Genomic DNA, 19,184 nt, shown 5'->3' on the forward strand with positions numbered 1-19,184 from the left:
GATAGTTTCATAGCCTGAAGATTGTGGGCTTGAGCCTCATACAGGACACTGTTTTAAATGAACAGAGGGATATGGATCCTGTAAGTGAAGACAGTTTTGGTATGGAAGGGCAAAATGTGTGGGTGCAGGCTTGGAGGACTGAAGAGCCTGTTCCTGTGATGTAATGTTCTTTGCTCTAGATTTGACCTGCTGTCAGTGGACAGGACATCCCCGGGCAACTTTTCACTTCCCATCTTACCTGTTGCATGAATTTAGCTTTCCACCTCTTGGCACTGTGCACTGAGCCTTGAACGAGCCTTATTTCTAAGGAATGTTATATCAACCACTTTATCTCTAACACTGCCACGTCACACCCTGAAGAAATGTGAAACTGCGTGATTCAAAAACTTAACACCAAACAAAAAATACAATTGTTTTTAATTGAAAATCAACAAATATACAACCAGTACATACTCACAATAACTCAAATGTAGTGTTGGCATTGCTGCATGTTATCAAATATATTTACATCAACTTGTCATGTCTGCATCATACAGTCCTGTATAATACAACACGAGGAACTGCACCTGCTACAGATGAGAGTGATAACTCAGCCAGTCCTGTTCCTCTGGTGAATTTCTGCCAAGTTGCGATACAGGGTAGGTGCGAAACAGGATTTGCTCACATACTGAAGGCACAACAACTGATAGCTGTGGAGTTTGCCACAGTCTTTACTGGCAAAATGGTCAGGCCAATTGAGTAAATGCTGGCACGGACAGTGATGCTCCCAATCCATCAAACAATAGCCCGGCCAAAGCTTCATCCCAATAAGAACAGTCTCCATTTAATTTGGCCCCCTTCAAATGAATGCATTGATCCCTTAACAGCACGTCTGACATTTAGCAGAGAGTAGGCCACATGTAAGTCAAGACGGGTCATACACAGCACTGACTGTATTGTCTCAATGCTGCCACCTAGAGACAGACATGTGCCTGCAAACACAAGAGGGCTTTTCCTAACATTTTCAAAGGTGCAGTCTAACACTGTCAAGGTAAAAATGTACACCGAGATTTTGGGACAAACAAATATACAGACACTTTATTTTGGCAAAAGACAGGGCTGAATTTGCTGATTAATCCTTCCAGTGCCAAAGTATCTGGTAATTTCACGTCATCCCATGCTTCAAGTCAGTCAGGATCCATGAGACCCATTTATTTCCTCTCTGTAAACACTGAAGAGGGATTAAACATTGTCAAGTATCGAGTGATGCACGTAAGGTCCTTACAACAACAATAAATGGTCAAGAGTGAGGGCTCACATTGCTCAACACGGCAACAGTCATTTCTACATCAATACTATGTCTGGGGGAGGGGGGGAGGTTGTGAAGGAGGGTGGGTGAGGGAGGGGGAAATCAGATGAGAGTGAAAACACAGAAAACGTCTTCCGTCCGTACTTGCTGCTGATCCTTAGCCTTTCTTGAAAGCACTATCGAGGAGGGAGAGGAAGAGCAACCCTTCAGCTTTTGTACAATGAAGGGAATGGGCCAGGAGCTCTCAGTTCAAGTGGGACTGTCTGCCCCATTCTCACACTCCTCCAGCATCACCAGGGAAGGCCGAGTGTTACTGTACAGAGGCAACACTGGGCCGGTGGGTTACCCCACACCGCCCGATCGTCACAAGGCTCATGCCAAGCGGGTGACAGCCCTCCTTCCGTACCCAACAATGAGTAACACCTTTGGTCCCCAGTTGAAGGAGAGGTCATAGGAAACTGGACATAAGCTGTCTGTACAGCATCACTGCTACAAGCCCTTCAGTAGACAGACAGAGGAATGGTAGATCAGAGGTTTCCGGGTTTCATTCGGTATCGCCGGCCAAGCTACCATAACTCTCTATGCCCCCTCCCTCAACACAGTGCACCTCTATCATAGTCTCTCAGTCCTGAGGTAATCCTGGTTGTGTACGTATTGCTATCGGCAACCTCTAGCTGCAAACAAGTTGGCCAGAGGTTTGTTTCCATTTTCTACCACAGCTGGGGGTGGGGAGGGAAATGCACTTCTGAAAGGTTTGGAAGCTGTCTGTCAGGGGAGGGGCATGGAGGCCCTCAAACTGGATCAAGCAGCCCACTTGTTCAAAGACCCACTGCTATGACATGTTGCCGTAAACACTGACCAATCAGTGGTGTCCATCACCCCATGCTTACGCCACCCTCCCCCTCCCTTGATGCATGGGGCACCAACGTCCGGCCGGAAAATCCTGGGGACGATCCGCACCCAGCCCTCACCTCCTTCCCCCAACCCTCCAAACTCTTTCACCTCAAAAACCACTCCAACAGGGAAGGATGTGGAAGGTCAAAGCCCATCGTCCAATTCACAGAGAAGGCACAACGTGACCGTCAGTGTTTCAAAATACTTTTCCTCTTTTTTTTTTATAAATGGTTTTTTGACAAAAAATGAAATCTACAAATCTGCATCCTCCGTGTAGCCGTCAGGGACGAGCTGGTCAGTCGATGGGCCCGAGCTGCTGTTGAAGGTCATGTTGAAATTGGAACTGAACCAAGGATGGTCCAAGATCTCACTAGCCGTCAACCTCTCCGCAGGATTCCGTCGCAGGATGCACTGGATCAGGCACTTGGCTTTGGGGGAGATGTGGTCCGGGACAGTGTAGAGACCTCGCCGAATCTTGCTGAAGAGTGCGGCGGGTTCCATGTCCTGGAAAGGGTAGCGGCCCACCAGCATGGTGTAAAGGACCACTCCCAGACTCCAGACGTCAGCAGCTCTCCCTGAGTATGACTGCTTGGTGTTCAGTATCTCTGGCCCTACATACGCAGGACAACCATGTTTGTCCATCAAAGAATCGTCCTCTCCCTTCAGGACACAGGCGTCATCCAAGTTTTCAAGTCTCAATTTGTTCCTGAAAGTGTAAAGGAAAGATCCATTGAGAATCTGTGCTTTTAGATGTCAGCCCAAGCTACTCTTTAACTGTTATGACAGAAACAATCCCCCAGGACATACAATTCTTCATTTTCTCTTGTTGCAAAAAGATTGGTTTAATTTTTATTAAAATGTATCAGAAAAACATGTCAAAAGTTCCTGCTTTTTAAAGGATAGGAATATTAACGCCTCATTGTCTCCTTAACGTCAGTGTCTCCTTAACCATTTGCACTGTCCCTGGCACAAGGCAATAGAACCACCAACAAACTAGTTTGAGATTGCCCAGGTTTTACTGGAACTAGTCTCGTCTGAAAATGAAAGCGTGTGTCTACGCCCACGTTCTGGGGAACCCCAACCACCTCACAGCCAATTAATTACTTATCATCAGTGAGTCGTTATTACTACTGCAATGTAGGAAAAACATGACAGACAAAGCAGTGCACAGGAAGATCCCATACACAACTATATGACAAAAACAGATGATTTTGCTTAAATATTGATGTTGGTCATGGGTTAGGTTATTGGAGAGGATTCTGCTTTTCCTCAATATAATGCCTTTTACATCCACTGAGGGTTCAGACTGAGGTCCGAGAAGGTAAACAACAATGACAGACACATGCACACTGATAGACACGCACACACACTCACACTGACATAGACATACACAGACACTGACAAACATACAGACAGACTGGCATACAGTCACTGACAAACACAGACACACACATAAACAAGGCACAATCACTGACAGACACACACACAACAGACACCCAATCACTGATGTACGTTCAATCAGTTATTTTAAAACGTGATGGTTGTGTTCTTGTGCAACCCCATGTTATAGAAAAATCACACTTTAGAAACAGCCCTTAAAGTGTTGGTGATGTAATCACGTTAATGCCAACACACTTTTTAAAAGTTCATGCCATAGAACAGTTTTCCCCCAATTTGTCCATCACATTGACGAAACACGCATTACAGCAGAATGACCTGGACGCAGATACACACACAATGAGAAACTGACATGTAAACACACACACAGGCAGAGACAGACAGATATCCAACGCAGAAAGTGTTGTTTACAGAGATGTCTGCCACGCAGCCTCTGTAATCTTCCCTGTCCTCACCTCTGTCTGTTGGCGAAGATGAACTTCCTCAGTTTGAGGTCCCGGAGCACAATCCCATGTTGGTGACAGTGTGCCACCGCCTCTGCCATTTGCCTGAAGAGGGTGGCAGCCTCCTCCTCACGCAGCCTCTTGCATGTCCGCACGTATGAGTGCATGTCGCCATAGCCACGCTGGAAAAGGACGTAGGCCTTGCGGTCTCCTGCGATCACCTCAGCCATCTGACCCACGTGAGGGTGAGGCGGCAGGCGGGCGTAGGGTGCAATCACCTCGCTGTAGCGTTTCATCGCAAACACCTACAGTGCAAAAAGGAAGAAGAAAGTCAGTGAAGACCAACAGTGACAACTTCCCAAAGCTCATCATTGAGCTGTAAATCAAACAGCATTTTGGCACCCAGGGAGGTATTAGGACGGGTGACCACACTGTGTTGAAAACGCAATTCCCAACGGAGTCATTTGAGAGCATGCAATTATCATTAGACTTTATATTTAAGAAACAAAAACTGAAGGTGCTGGGAAAGCTCAGCAGGTCTGGCAGCATCCACGAACAGAAATCAAAGTTAATGTTTCGGGAACTCTGAACAGGTTGAGCCTGAAAAGATGAGGAAAGAGCCAGATTTTTGCAATTAGAGGGAGGTTGACACCATAGGGGCGAGTGTACAGTGTTTTCCCCTCCATCTCCATTTTAACACAAAAACCCCACTCTTTCCCTACCCTTCCCTTCTGTTATTGTTGCATTGTCTCCAATGGGCAATGCATATAGATTGTTATTTTCACTAGTGACCAAAGTGATCTGGTGGTGGGCTATACAAAAAAAAAGCAAAGTCAGCTCCTTCCCCTTCAACACTTTTGATTTAACCCCACCCTCTTTCATTACCCGAGTTTGGTTGTTGCAGTTGCACTGACCCCTGGTGGGTAGTGCTTGTGTTCATTGTTTAATTTAGATCAGATTCCCTACAGTGTGGAAACAGGCCCTTCGGCCCAACCAGTCCACACCGACGCACAACCCACCCAGACCCATTCCCCACTTCACCTAACACTACAGGCAATTCACCTAATCTGCACATTTTTGGACTGTGGGAGGAAACCCACACAGACATGGGGAGAATGTGCAAACTCCACACAGTCACCCAAGGCTGGAATTGAACCTGGGACCCTGGTGCTATGCAGCAGCAGTGCTAACCGCTGAGCCACCGTGTCCAACTTGGAGGGAGGTAATAAAAAAAGAGAGAAGTGGGTTCTAAAAGGTGGACAGCAATTGGGTTAGACAACACTATCTCCCCCTTCAACGCCATTTTGATTATTTTCCTCCCTTCTTTTCTCTACCTTTTACATATTTGTTATTGTTACAATGCCCCAAGTGGGCAGGAGTTGTAATTGGGTGCTCATTGCCCCTGGTCGATGATGTTTGTAATTTGTTTACTTGATTTTTCATTCAACAAATTTGGTGATTTGTTAATTTGATGATTGGGTTTATTTTTTATAAAGGAGCTGGGTTTTTCCCTAATGGATAATTGGACTGCTGGATACTGGAAGGATCAAGGATAAAATGGAAACTGCAGTAAATTTACAATAAAACCCTTATTAAATTTGAAAGTTCTTTTCGCTGCCTGGTACACTATGTAGATATTGGTCTGCTAAATGGATCAAAACTTTGATTGACATGATTGGGTCATAAAAGGAGAATACATTTAGGTTACAGATGGAGAGGTTGGGGCAGGAAATTCTTACATTGAAGTCTAGGCTGCTGTAAACACACTTCAATTCAAATACCCCACATAACTGGCCTGAAGTGAACTTGGCAAAAATTATGCACAAACTTCAGGTCACACGGATAATGAAGGTGATGCTGAAATGGCTATCCAGTTTTGTTTCTCGATCTTTGGAAACCGTTTACAAGATTCCCCCAGTGTCAGCTCCAGCTGCTTCATAGAGAAAGACAGTTCTATGGTACAAAGGGCAGTGTGATCATGGTGCCAGTTTATACACAGACACAGACACACAGACACAGACACACACAAATACAGACACACAGACACATATACGCATGTATAGACAGACACATACACACACACAGACACATACACACAGACATATACTCATACACACATACAGAGACATATACACAGTCACACATATACAGACACACGCACAGACACATCCACACAGACACACACACACTGACACACATACAAATACAGACACACAGACACATATACGTATGTATAGACAGACACATATACACACACACACACACAAAGACATATACATGCGGACGCATACATACACAGGTACACATACACAGACACATACACACAGACAGACATACACAGACACATATATATAGACATATACACAGACACACATATACAGACACACGCACAGACACATACACACAGACACACATACACACAGTCACACATGCACACCCGCATACATACAGATGCATACACATAGACACATACTCAGAAGCACATACACAGTCACATACACACAGAAGCACATACACAGTCACATACACACAGAAGCACATACACAGCTGAATGATTTGGATCATCGTCTGCTAAAGGGAGGTCTCCGAGCTAATGTTGCCCGTCAAACAATCCTGTTTCTCACAGAGAACAAACAGTGGGGGAAAATAATCTCTCGGTGTGTTCTCCCATTTGGGAAAAGGAGAAAGCAGCAAAAAGGAAGTGGTCTTGTTTGTGGAACGGCTGCATTGTTTGAAAATGATAAAAGGACCAGGAAAAAGACAGAAGTGGCGATGGAGAAGCTGTAGAATCTGTTACACCACAGGTCCACAGGAAATTGACCATTTACAAGAAATGCACACGGCAGCGTGGTTTGTGGTTGGAAGTTGCCTCGAAAGGTTGGGTTGGCTTCAACAGTGAGAAGTGAACATAGTGCATAGACCTGCAGCCACTTCTCCTGAAAACACAAACCACCTGGAGCCCTGACACCAAATGCCCTTCCCTCCTTGTGGCTGAGGTCAACAGTCTCCAACACCCTTCCAACTCCACCCTCACCCACCCACCTGCTCTCACCGTCCTTCGGACTGGGGTCCTCCCACAGGCCAAGGACATTACCAGGTTCTCGTGTGGCCCTTTGGCCAGAATACGCAACAGTGGCCAGCTACCCAGAGAGCAAGACCTGCTTTCCTGATAACACTCATTCGGCGTACCTTGCACAGGTATTCCTGCTCTGTGTGAGTGTGGATGGCTCGGTAACAGTTATTCGCCTCAGTGGGATTCAGCAGGAGGTAAGGTCCAATGCGGGACACGGTGTTGTCATCGGAAGAGGAGGGTGTTGGGGATGGCGAGCCAAGGCATGGAGATAAGGCTGGGATAGAGAGCTGGCTCACACGGGCTCGCTTAGATTTGGGGAGATCGGGGTTGTCAGCGTCATCGAAGTCTAACCTCTTCAACCTGGGCGGGAGCGACAGCAGCGATCTCTGGGCGTTCACACTCATAAGGATCTAAGGGGGAAGCAAACAACAAGTTTTTACATCATGGTTCCCAAAAGTCAACTTCAGAGTTAAACAGGTAGCTCCTACATTTAGTTATTTTGTGACTGATTTGTACCTGATCTACACATCTTGGTTAAAACATTGCTCAACACCCTGAACTAACAAAAATCTAACCAGTTTTAATTTTTGATTAATTCCCTGAAGAGCTTTTTGACACACAATGTTCCAGATTTCCACAAGTTTTTGTGTGACACCAGTGCTTTCTGAAATCACTTCTTAATAATTCAGTTCTCGTTTAGAGTCACCATAGAATTGAAAATGCGTTGCTGGAAAAGCGCAGCAGGTCAGGCAGCATCCAAGGAGCAGGAGAATCGAAGTTTCGTGCATAAGCCTTTCTTCAGGCTTATTCTTTCGGCTTATGCCCGAAACGTCGATTCTCCTGCTCCTTGGATGCTGCCTCACCTGCTGCGCTTTTCCAGCAACACATTTTCAGCTCTGATCTCCAGCATCTGCAGACCTCACTTTGTCCTCGAAGAGTCACCGTAGAATCCCTACAGTGTGGTAACAGGCCATTTGGCCTAACTAGTCGACACCGACCCTCCGAAGAGTAACCCACCCAGACCCATTCCCCTACCCATTCTCCACAGGGAGAATGTGCAAACTCCACACAGACAATCGCCTGACTCTGGAGTTGATCTCAGGTCCCTGGCACTGTGAGGTAGCAGTGCTAAACACCGAGCCATTGTGCCAGCCTCATGGAGACCTACATAGCGGAAACAGGCCCTTCGGTCCAACCAGTCCATGCCGACCGTAATACCAAACTAAACTAGTCCCTCTGCCTGCACTTGGTCTACAACTCTCCAAACGATTCTTATTCATGTACTTATCTAAATGCCTTTTAAACATTGTACCCACATCCACCACTTCCTCTAGAAGTTCATTCCACACACGAACTCTGCGTAAAAAAATTGCCCTTCAAGTTGTTTTTAAATCCTTCTCCTTTCGCTTTATAAATATGCCCCCTCATTTTGAAATCCCCCACTCTAGGGTCATTCACCTTACCTATACCCCTCATGATTTTATAAACCTATATAAGGTCACTTCTCAACATCCTCCTTTCCAGTTAAAAAAGTCCCAGCCTCTCCTTATAACTCAAACCTTCCATTCTCGGTTTTGACGCCATGTTTTGTAACTACCACAACCTCCTCCCCCATCCCAAAGAGGAAACAGTTTCTCTCCATCCGCAGCATCAACTCCTTGAAGCATCTAGAATGCTTGGTCCTGCAGCCTTTCCCCTGAACCCACTTCCAAACCAATCCCCATAACTAAATGTCACTAGGGGCAGCATTGTTAATGTGCAAATGTAGAGATAGCATGTCAATTGCAAGGCTACATGAACCCAACCATTTTTGCAAACTCCTGATGTTACTAAACTCACAAGGTCCATTGCAGATCAGCAGTGGACCCTTTGTACTGCTGCCAAGTCGTACCGTGATATCTCGCACCTCCAGTTGTGTGCTGACAAGGGAAAAGGATAAAGTGCTAATTCATAGCCATGCTTACAACTACGCAGGCCCCAAGCAGTGCAATTCCCTCCATCAACCTCTAGCGCCTGCACCACCCCCTTCTTCTCTTTGTCCTAGTTTTTGGTCATCTGTCCTAATACTTCTATGTGGCCGAGGGTCAAATTTTGTTCCGTGTTCACTCCAGCGAATGTAAGTGCCTCAGGGTGGATTATTACATGTAAAGGTGCTGTACATTGCTTTGTGACTGCTCATCTTCCACCATAACACTGAGGTGTTTATTCCATTACGGCATGTTTTAACCCAATCAACACTCAGCAGCACCGGATTTGGGAGTGCACAGCATTCAGCCCTTCCACCATTCAGTGAGTTCCTGAATTGTCTAACTCCACACAGCTGCCTTTGTGCCACATCTCCTCATATCCTCAACAGGAAAACAACAGAAATTAAAGTGTAACAATCAATCTAGCATCAATTGCTATTTGCAGAAGCATGTGCCAAGTTTCTATTGCACTTTGCGTTTCAAATTTCACTTCTGTGAGGACCAACTCTCAATTTTACACCAGTGAGCCACTGCACAAACAATCTCTCTCTCTCACCAATTGATATCCTTTAATATCTTGCCAAAAAATAACTCAAATCAAATTGCCTACTAACTTCTGAATAGTCATAGGAGAACTTGTATTCTGAACCTGTTTTATGCTTACAGGAACTTTTATGTCAATACGATGTTTGTTTGAGATTGATGAATATTCTGAAAGACAGACTAGAAAGTAACTCCAGTGTTTGTGGGTTGATTGATTCACAATCACCTGGTTTGGAAATTCCAATTGTGCACAGTATGTGAAGTTTGAAATCAAGAGGATTCATTGTAGAAAAGAGACCAAGTCTTGATTCAAGCAGGTATGGGGTCTATAACACAATAGTGACCAGGAGTCAGTATTGACGTGAGGGTCAGTTAGCTCAGTTGGCTGAATGATGATGCTGTGTAATTTCAACAGTGTGGGTTCATTTCCCACAATGGCTGAGGACACTATGCAGGACTCTCCTTCTCAACCTCTCCCCTCGTCTGAGCAATGGTGCCCCTCAGTTTAGACCACCACCAGTCATCTTTCTCTCTTTAATGGGAGAGTAGCCTGTTTGTCTAGTAGGACTACGGTCCCTTTGTCTTTATTTCCCGAGCAAGACTTCAAGTGGAAATGCCACACTGATACAGTAGGTGGTGCTGTGGGCATAGTTGGCTCATGCAATTCGTACAAGAGGTACACACAACCTTGTAGAGCTGCATCCACTGAGTCTCAGACAAACATGGAGACTCTAACTCCCCCCACTACACACACAGGTTTATCTTTAATCCTCCCCAGTCCCACAAAATACAACATAACACACATCCATCAACGCTCCGACAAGATATTTTCCTAACCGACCTGTTCAGGGATGTTACAACACACCTCAGGAGCAGGAGGGGCATGAACCCAGGCTACCTGGCTCAGAGGTGGGGAGCTTTACCAATGCAGCACAACTGCCTTAAAACAACTCCCCTGCATTAACGAGGATAGAAAGCAAGACACCAGACTCTTATCCTTAGCTCTTGACTACCTCACAAAGTGAGTTACTTCCGATGAATCACGCTCAGGATGAATCAAATTATTGAGTAATAATCACCACCCAGCTAGTCACACTGCCAATGCTAGACACTCAAGGACATGCCTCACCTCTGAATGGTACAAACAGCCTGTATCTTGCACACACACGACATAGGCATTCACACTTAATGACCACAAAACTGTTGCAAGAATTTACAAATCCAGAGTCTCAGTGCTTCCCCCACCTGGGAGCTGGGACTTGCCTTCAGAGCCATGGCTTTGCCCCTCACTCTTTCTCACTTGCATCATTCTACAGCTCCTGTCATCTCTGTGTTCCTCCAGTTCAAGCCTTGGGAGCGTCCGTGACTTCGACTGCTCCACCAGAACCACAGAACAGAATTGTTACAGTGTAAGAGGGTGCCTTTCGGCCCATTGTGTCTGCTGCTGTCCGATTGTCACCATTGTCCTGCCTGTGTAACTTGGCACCTTATTCTTTCAATAGTCTACTTCTCTTTTGAATGCCTCGACTGAACCTGCCTCCATATCACACACTCCGGGAGTGTATTCCAGACCCTGACCAGACACGTGAAAAAGCTTTTCCCCACATTGCTTTTTGCTTCTTCCATCAATTACTTTTAATCCATGTCCTCTAGACCTTGATCCTTTCAGGAGCATGAACAGTTTCTCCCTGTCTACCCTGTCGACATCTCACAGGCTTTTGAATACCTCCATCAAATCTTTTCTCCCAGACAGACAGTCCTAACTTGTTCTTGCTCCAAGAGGTCTTGCCATTATCCACCTCGCCGGTAAGATCTATACCTTTTGCTCACTCCCTTCGCCGTTTTTATGACACATTTCTTAAACCTTAGGTCTCTGACCAAACGTTTGGTCACTGGTTGCAATATCCCCCTCCTAGTTTTCCATGATTATATCTCCTTTCATAATCAAATCCATTATAGGGGTTGACAATAAAATGTCCTATTGGGTTTCGCCCTAGTGTTAAGTTCAAATTGTTACTGTGAAGAGTGAGGTAAATTGGATCACAGTTTGGCCCCTGCATTGTCAGTGCAGACACCACTACAGAACAAGTGGTTAACAGATGGCCCTCACTCAAAAAGGGGTTGGAGTGTCGCAAAGGCACACTCGGCACCACATTGAGGGGGTAATGGTCAGGAGGAGTTTTAAAGGTCATGACAAGAGTTGGACTGAAAATCTGAAAGCCATTTATCCCAATTAGAGGTGACAACTTTTTACAGTTCAGGGACTCCACATTCATGAACAGATTGGGCTGGAGGGAGGAAGGAGATGGCAGGAATACCTTGGGAAGAATACCAAGGAAAACCCAACCCTTTCCGTATATGTGGAACAAGTGGAGGACATTCAAACCCCACCAACCTATCCCATTGCTCAAGGAACATACAGCTGATGTGTCACCAACTCAATCCAACCTCCTTAGTCACTCTTTTAAAAAATAAATAGGTTTACCACAAAAAAAGTCTCATTTTGAGATTCAGGACCTTCCCTCTTAGTATCAATCACCTTTTTTGTTTGGGGGGGGGGGGGGTGGGGAGTAAGAAAACCAGAAATTGCTGGAAAAAGCTCAGCAGGTCTGGCAGCATCTGTGGAGAGAAATCAGAGTTAATATTTCGGCTCGAGTGAGCCTTCCTCAGAACTGAAGGGACAAAACCAGCGTTTGCCGGCACCGCGTCTTTTTGTTCCAGACAGTCTACACCCCACCAGAAAAATAAACCCAGAGGAAGTTGTCTTTGTTTCTTATGTAAAGACCCCAATGATCTCCCAACACCTCGTGAAGTGTGGGGGTCTCGGTTTTCTGCAGATTCGCTCCCCCCCCCATCTTAAGAAGACAGAAATTTCCTACGCGCTCCTTGACTTTTCCAGGGATACAGCGTGTGCAGTTTCCACAGGGAACACCAATGTCTCTCACACAAAGAGAGTCGCCTCCAAGTCAGTCCATGCGGTTCCAGAACTCTGCCATACTCTCCATTCCAAACGAGAATATCTCAAGGAAACTTTCAAGAATTCAAACATAAACTAATCCAGAGTTTTAAGCATCAAAACCGTTACCGTGGGGTGGGGGTGGGCGAGAGAAAGAACTTTTTAAAAAAGTTTATGCCCCTTCACTACTGTATAAACTTTACACAAAAGGAACAATATTATTACTCTCTGTAACACAGATTGGCCATTAGTATAGTTTTAAGTATCTATAACTTCTCTCCCCCCTTAATTTCTTAACAAAGGAGGTCGGGACAAAGGGTTAAACACCCGCCCCAATTTTCGAAGGACCGATGTTTAAGGTTCAATCTTAAACACTAAAACTTTCGACTACACGTTTATATTTATGTATAATAACAGGCACCACTTACTAAAGGTTTTGCTGCGTTACACACCAAACGAAGGAAGGGGGGTGGTGGGAGATTCGCTCGAAGCAGTTTCGACGAGGTATTCCCAGTAACGCAGGAATCTCCGAGAACCTGAGACGAGTCTCTCTCTCTCTCTCTCCCTCCGGGATGTGAAAGTGGAAATTCGCAGATGCTCTCCCCCCTGTCAGTAATTCCCCACGTGTGGTCTCTGAGCCCCCGACGATCCTGGGTAAGGTTTACCTCCCACCATCCAGTAACATTCTGAGCTCTCGGAGTGAAGTCTCAATTCAAGGAGCAGCAAAAGGAAAATATTCTTTGTAATTCCTGGGCAGGGGAAAGGGAAATAGTAACTTGTTCTTGAAATGCCAAATGATGGAAGGAAATCGCTGAAAACTCTCGATGTCCTCAGAAGTATCTCTGTCCTTTTTCCATGAGATTGATAAAATGTTGCCCTTGTCTTCTGTGTGTTTCCTCTTGGTTTGAAGGTGAGCGACTGAGTAAGAGAGTGTGATGTGTGTGTCCCAAGAGCAAAGACACACTATGATGCTGGGCTGCTGTAATCCTGCTGAATTATTACACAGTCCACACGCTTTCACTCTCACTCTGAACGGGCTGACGATGACTGGTGACCGATTGCAACATTCTCCCTCCCTCTCGGTATAACACACACAAACTATTGGCGACACAGTATCAAGGGGGCGGGCAAGAAGAGAAATATAATATATGTATATATAAATCACCTGGTTTCAAAGACAGGGTTTCACCAGATACCCAAAGGTGGGCGGGTAGAAAAATTATTCTTCAGAGACTCTCTTCGAGCATCAATATCGCCAAATCTGTAAGTCTGAGAGATCTGTAAGTCGCCATCCCAAATGAGATAATGTTCTGCACTACACAAAGCCAAGTATTTATGTCACCCCTGAAAAGGAAAATGTGCCAAAGTGTTTCGCAGGATACTATTTGAGCCAGAATGCAGGAAAATTACCCAGTGCTAGGGCAAAGTTGTTGAGAAAGGTCATTGTGAAGAAGGATGGAGATCAAGTATGAGGGAGCAGTGGATTTGGGGGAGGGAGTTCCACAGCTCAGGCCCCAAGTCAGAAGTCACAGGGCACCAGGTTAAAGTCTAGCAGGTTTATTTGAAATCACAAGCTTTTGGAGAGCAGCTCCATGGTCAGGTGAAGGAGCAGTGCACACAAAGCTTGTGATTTCACGTAAACCTGATGAACTATAACCTGGTGTCCTGTGACTTCTGACTTTGCCTACCCCAGTCCAACACCGGCACTTCCACATTAGAACCCAAGTGGTAGCTAAAGTGATTAAAATCAAGAATACTCAAGAGAGGCGTGCAGATATTTTACTTAACTCATTCATGGAATGTGGACACCACTGTCCAGGTCAATGTTTGTGGTCCATCCCTCACTAGTGTTGAGAAGCTGCCGATTTGAACTGTTGCAATCTTTAGGGTCCAGGTAAACCACCGTTCTGTTAGGGAGGGAGATCCAGAATTCTGGCCCAGCAACATTGAATGAACAGTGATATATTTCCAAGTCAGGTTGGTGAGTGACTCGGAGGGGAACTTGCAAGGGGGTTATGTTCCCATGGGTCTGCTGCCCTTGCCCTTCCAGATAGAAATAGTGGTGGATTTGGAAGGTACAGTCTAAGTTGATGCAGTGTATCCTCTGAGTGCCCATCATCAATGGAGGGAGTGATAGTTGAGGGTGGTGCCAATCAAACCTATTGCTTGATCCTGAAATTCACTCAGTGCTTCAGTACTAGAGGGGATTGCCGTGATAAAGAGGAGTGAGGCCATGGAGGGATTTGAAGACAAGGCTCAGGAGTTCAATTTTGAGACATTCATTAGACAGTGATTAGCACAGGCAGGTAAACAATTCTGTGGTGTGAAACCTGTACAGATAATGCCAACTTTCTGAGAGTTTCCAACATTTTACTTTCAATTTCATATTTCCTCAAGTATTTTGCATTGTTTTGAAGCCCCCATTTCTGAGGATTGGGTTCCAACTGCAGGCTCTCGGATGATCCAAACTGTCACCAGATCATCAATGGAACAGCTACAATCTGTTTGGGTGTTATTTTCCTAGGAAGAAAGGACAGTGTAAATACTGACAGCTCATGTGCCCCCTGTTATTGATGTGTTTACATGTACCCTAGATTAATGATTACACCTGCAGTTTATTGAGAAATCATTACAGTTTACAATCTAATCAGGTTGTACAATAAATTAATGATTCACTATATGAATTGCGCTCTGCAGTATATGCACAAATAAGACAAAACGTGGTTAGTGCGTCACTGAGATGAAAGACTGAATATTAAGCAACTCCTTCAGCTCCGCCCTGCACAAACTCCAACACATCAAGAGCAGCTCAGCCTATTTCTAGGGTTGGTTAACTCAGTTGGCTGCTTGGATGAGGGACACCAAAGACATGGGTTCAATGAAGGGCAGCTTGGCCTTCTCATTTCACCCCTCATCTGGGGCGTGGTGACCCCTGGGTTAAGCTCAAAAGCAGTCTACAGTCCTATGTGATTATGTGGCTTTCACTTCACTTACCCGAAAGGCTACTTATTTTGATTCAGGCAGTCCCTTCCTCTGCCTCCACAGCCCCTATCAGTCCCCACCACTGCCAGTACAGGACCTGAGCATCTCACTTAGACTGCCGTCTCTGTGCTGCACTGACAAGTCAGTTCTGCTATAACATGGTGGTCATGGTATCACACAATCCCATGTATTACGAAATTTGCATAATAGCAGCACCATTTAAACCAATGGAGCCAGAATCGTGTTATAATCATGTTTAAACGTATCGTACTTTAGAAACAGTGTCACCAATTTGTCAATCGTATCAAAGCGAATTTGCATTAATGAAACATGCATTATAGCAGAACGACCTGAAGATCTGGAATGTTGGGAGCTCAAGGCCTTTTGCAGAAAGGTGAGAGCCAAATCTAAATTGCCCCTTGGAAGGAGCACTGCACTGTAGGAGATGCTGTCTTTTTGGATAAACCATCAAACTGATCACTTGGCTGTCACTTCTAGGTGGTTGCAAAACAAAAAAAAACTTTGAAGCAGAGCAACAACAATGTGCATTCCTCTGGTGCCTCTAAGGATAACATTCCAAGTACATTTATACAGCGTCTTTGATGCAATGAAACATCTAAAGGACCTTCACAGGATAGTGATAAAGCAAAGTTTGGTACCGGGACACATTAGGTGATATGCGGTTAGATTCCCTACAGTATGGAAACCAGCCATTTGGCCCAACAAGCCCACACCAACTCTCTGAAGTGCAACCCATCCAGACCCATTCCTCTAACTAATACACCTTACACTGTGAGCAAATTAGCGTAGCCAATTCACCTAACCTGCACGTTTGGATTGTGGGAGGAAACCAGGGCACCCAGAAGAAACCCATGCAGACGTGGGGAGAACATGCAAACTCCACACAGATAGTTGTCCAAGGCTGAATTGCACCCAGGCTAACCACTGAGCCACCCTGCCGTCACAACATGTACCATCACTTACCAGTGTAATAAATGAGTGTCACATTAATTGACAAAAAGATTAGTCAAGGTGGCTGGTTTTCAATGACTGACTTGGAGACAGATGCTGGAAGCCAGAGTCAATAGATTTGAAGCTGAAAAAGCACAGCAAGTCAGACGGCATCCGAGGAGCACGAAAGTGAATCTTTCAGGCTGAAATATTGACTTTCCTGCTCCGCGGATGCTGCCTAAACTGCTGTGCTTTTCCAGCTTCACATCGATTGATTAGATTAGATTAGACTTACAGTGTGGAAACAGGCCCTTCGGCCCAACAAGTCCACACCGACCCGCTGAAGCGCAACCCACCCATACCCCTACATTTACCCCTTACCTAACACTACGGGCAATTTAGCTTGGCCAATTCACCTAACCCGCACATCTTTGTGACTGTGGGAGGAAACCGGAGCACCCGGAGGAAACCCACGCAGACACGGGGAGAACATGCAAACTCCACACAGTCAGTCGCCTGAGTCGGGAATTGAACCCGGGTCTACAGGCGCTGTGAGGCAGCAGTGCTAACCACTGTGCCACCGTGCCGCCCACTATTGACTGTGGTTGGCTTTCAGAGTGACTTAAAGAAGGGAAGTCAGGATCAGGGGCAGAGTGGGTTCCAATGGGAGAGCCATTAGCATTGAGAATGCAAAACAGGGAGGGAGTGAGCCCATGGAGGGAGGAAGGTTGTGGGGCTGTAGGAGATGATGGATATAGGGAGGGAGGGACCCTATGGATGGAGGAAGGTTGTGGGGCTCTCGGAGATGACAGAGACAGGGAGGGAGCGAGCCCATGGAGGGAGGAAGGTTGTGGGGCTGTAGGAGATGATGGAGGTAGGGAAGGAGTGAGCCCATGGAGAGAGGAAGGTTGCGGAGCTCTAGGAGATGACAGAGACAGGGAGGGAGCGAGCCCATGGAGGGAGGAAGATTGTGGGGCTGTAGGAGATGATGGAGATAGGGAGGATTGATCCCATGGTGGGATTTAAAAACAAGGCTGTGAATTTTTGAATCACAAAGTTGCTTGACTCGGAGCCAGTATGAGTCAGTGAGCACAGACATGATACGGGAGCGGGACTTTGTCTGAGTGAAGACGTTGGTGGAAGAGCTTCCTCCGGCAGCTCATTCCAAACACGCACCACCCACTGCATGAAAAAGTTGCCCTTAGGTCTCTTTTATATCTTTATCCACTCACTCTAAACCTATGCCCTCTAATTTTGGACTCCCTCACCCCAAGGAAAAGACCTTGTCTATTCACCCTATGATCTTATGAACCTCTGTAAGTCACCCCTCAACTTCTGTGCTCCAGGGAAAACAGCCCCACCCTATTCAGCCTCTGACTATAGCTCAAATCGTCCAAGTCTGGCAACATCCCTGTAAATCTTTTCTGAACCCTTTCAAGTTTAACAGCACCCTTCCGAGAAGGGAGACCAGAATCGCATGCAATATTCCAACAGTGACCTCACCATTGTCTTGTACAGCCTCAATATGACCTCCCAACTCCTATACTCAATGTACTCAATATTCTGACCAATAAGGGAAGTATAAGAAATGCCTTCTTCACTATCCTATCTATCTGCGACCTCACTTTCAGGGAACTATGAACCCAAGGTTTCTTTGTTTATCAGTGCTCCTTAGGACCTTCCCATTACAAGTCCTGCCTTGATTTGCTTTTCCAAAATGCAGCATCTCACATTTATCTAAATTAAACTCCATCTGCCACTCCTTGTTGGCCCATCTGATCAAAATACCATTGTACTCTGAGGTAACCTTTTTTGCTGTCCACTACAGCTCCAATTTTGGTGTCATCTGCAAACTTATTAACCATAGTTCCTATTTTCAGATCCAAATCATTTATATAAATGTTGAAAAGCAGTAGACCCAGCACCAATCCTTGTGGCACACCACTGTTCACAGGCCTCCAGTCTGAAAAACAACCCTCCACCACTACCCTCTGTCTTCTACTTTCTGTATCTAAATGGCTAGTTCTCCCTGTGTACCATGTGATCTAACCTTGCTGACCAATCTATCATGAGCAACCTTGTCAAATGTCTTACTAAGTCCATATAGATCATGGAGAAAGTGAGGACTGCAGATGCTGGAGATCAGACTCAAAAATTGTGGTGCTGGAAAAGCAGATCTGGCAGTATCCAAGGAATATGAGAATTGACGTTTTGGGCATAAGCCCTTCATCAGGCTTTTCCAGCGCTACACTTTTTGACTCCACATAGATCACGTCCACTGCTCTGCCCTCATCATCCCCTTCATTATCACTTCTATAATGGGATATTGAAAGAAATGGAACATCAAGTCCTGCTATAGGAAGGATGTTATTAAATTGGAGAGGGTTCAGAAAAGAGTTACCAGGACGTTGATGGAATAGAGGGTTTCAGTTGTAAAAATCGGCTGGATAGGCTGGGACATTTTTCAATCGAGCATAGGAGTTTAAGGGGTGACCTTACAGAAGTTTATAAAATCATGAGGGACATAGAAAAGATGAATAGCAAAGGTCATTCTCTAGGGTGGGAAAGTTGAAAACTAGAGGAGAAAGTTTTACAAAGGACATGAGGGGCAACTTTTTTTACACAGGGTGGTTCATGTATGGAAATTAGCTTCCAGAGGAAGTGGTGGAGGCTGGTACATTTACAACAT

At 45.5% G+C, this 19,184-nt stretch overlaps 1 protein-coding gene across 1 annotated transcript; it reads right to left on the reverse strand.

Annotated features, from left to right (window-relative positions):
- Positions 1 to 400: 400 nt before the first annotated feature.
- trib3 (tribbles pseudokinase 3) lies at positions 401 to 13,651 on the reverse strand. The gene is made up of 4 exons (XM_060836524.1): positions 12,991 to 13,651; positions 7,213 to 7,506; positions 4,036 to 4,328; positions 401 to 2,888 (listed from the first exon to the last, which is right to left on the reverse strand). Exons 2-4 carry the CDS (start codon positions 7,498 to 7,500, stop codon positions 2,435 to 2,437), a joined length of 1,035 nt encoding a protein of 344 aa, XP_060692507.1. The 5' UTR covers positions 7,501 to 7,506; positions 12,991 to 13,651; the 3' UTR covers positions 401 to 2,434.
- Positions 13,652 to 19,184: the final 5,533 nt, after the last annotated feature.

Source organism: Hemiscyllium ocellatum, chromosome 15 (genome assembly GCF_020745735.1).
Source record: "Hemiscyllium ocellatum isolate sHemOce1 chromosome 15, sHemOce1.pat.X.cur, whole genome shotgun sequence".
Classification (NCBI taxonomy): Eukaryota; Metazoa; Chordata; class Chondrichthyes; order Orectolobiformes; family Hemiscylliidae; genus Hemiscyllium; species Hemiscyllium ocellatum.

Excerpts from the sequence above, each read along its gene's own strand:
- trib3 (XM_060836524.1), bottom strand. The coding sequence starts at position 7,500 with ATGAGTGTGAACGCCCAGAGATCGCTGCTGTCGCTCCCGCCCAGGTTG. Across the intron at positions 4,329-7,212 it reads AGCAGGAATACCTGTGCAAG|GTGTTTGCGATGAAACGCTA; the intron begins GTACGCCGAATG and ends TTTGCACTGTAG. Across the intron at positions 2,889-4,035 it reads ATCTTCGCCAACAGACAGAG|GAACAAATTGAGACTTGAAA; the intron begins GTGAGGACAGGG and ends TTACACTTTCAG.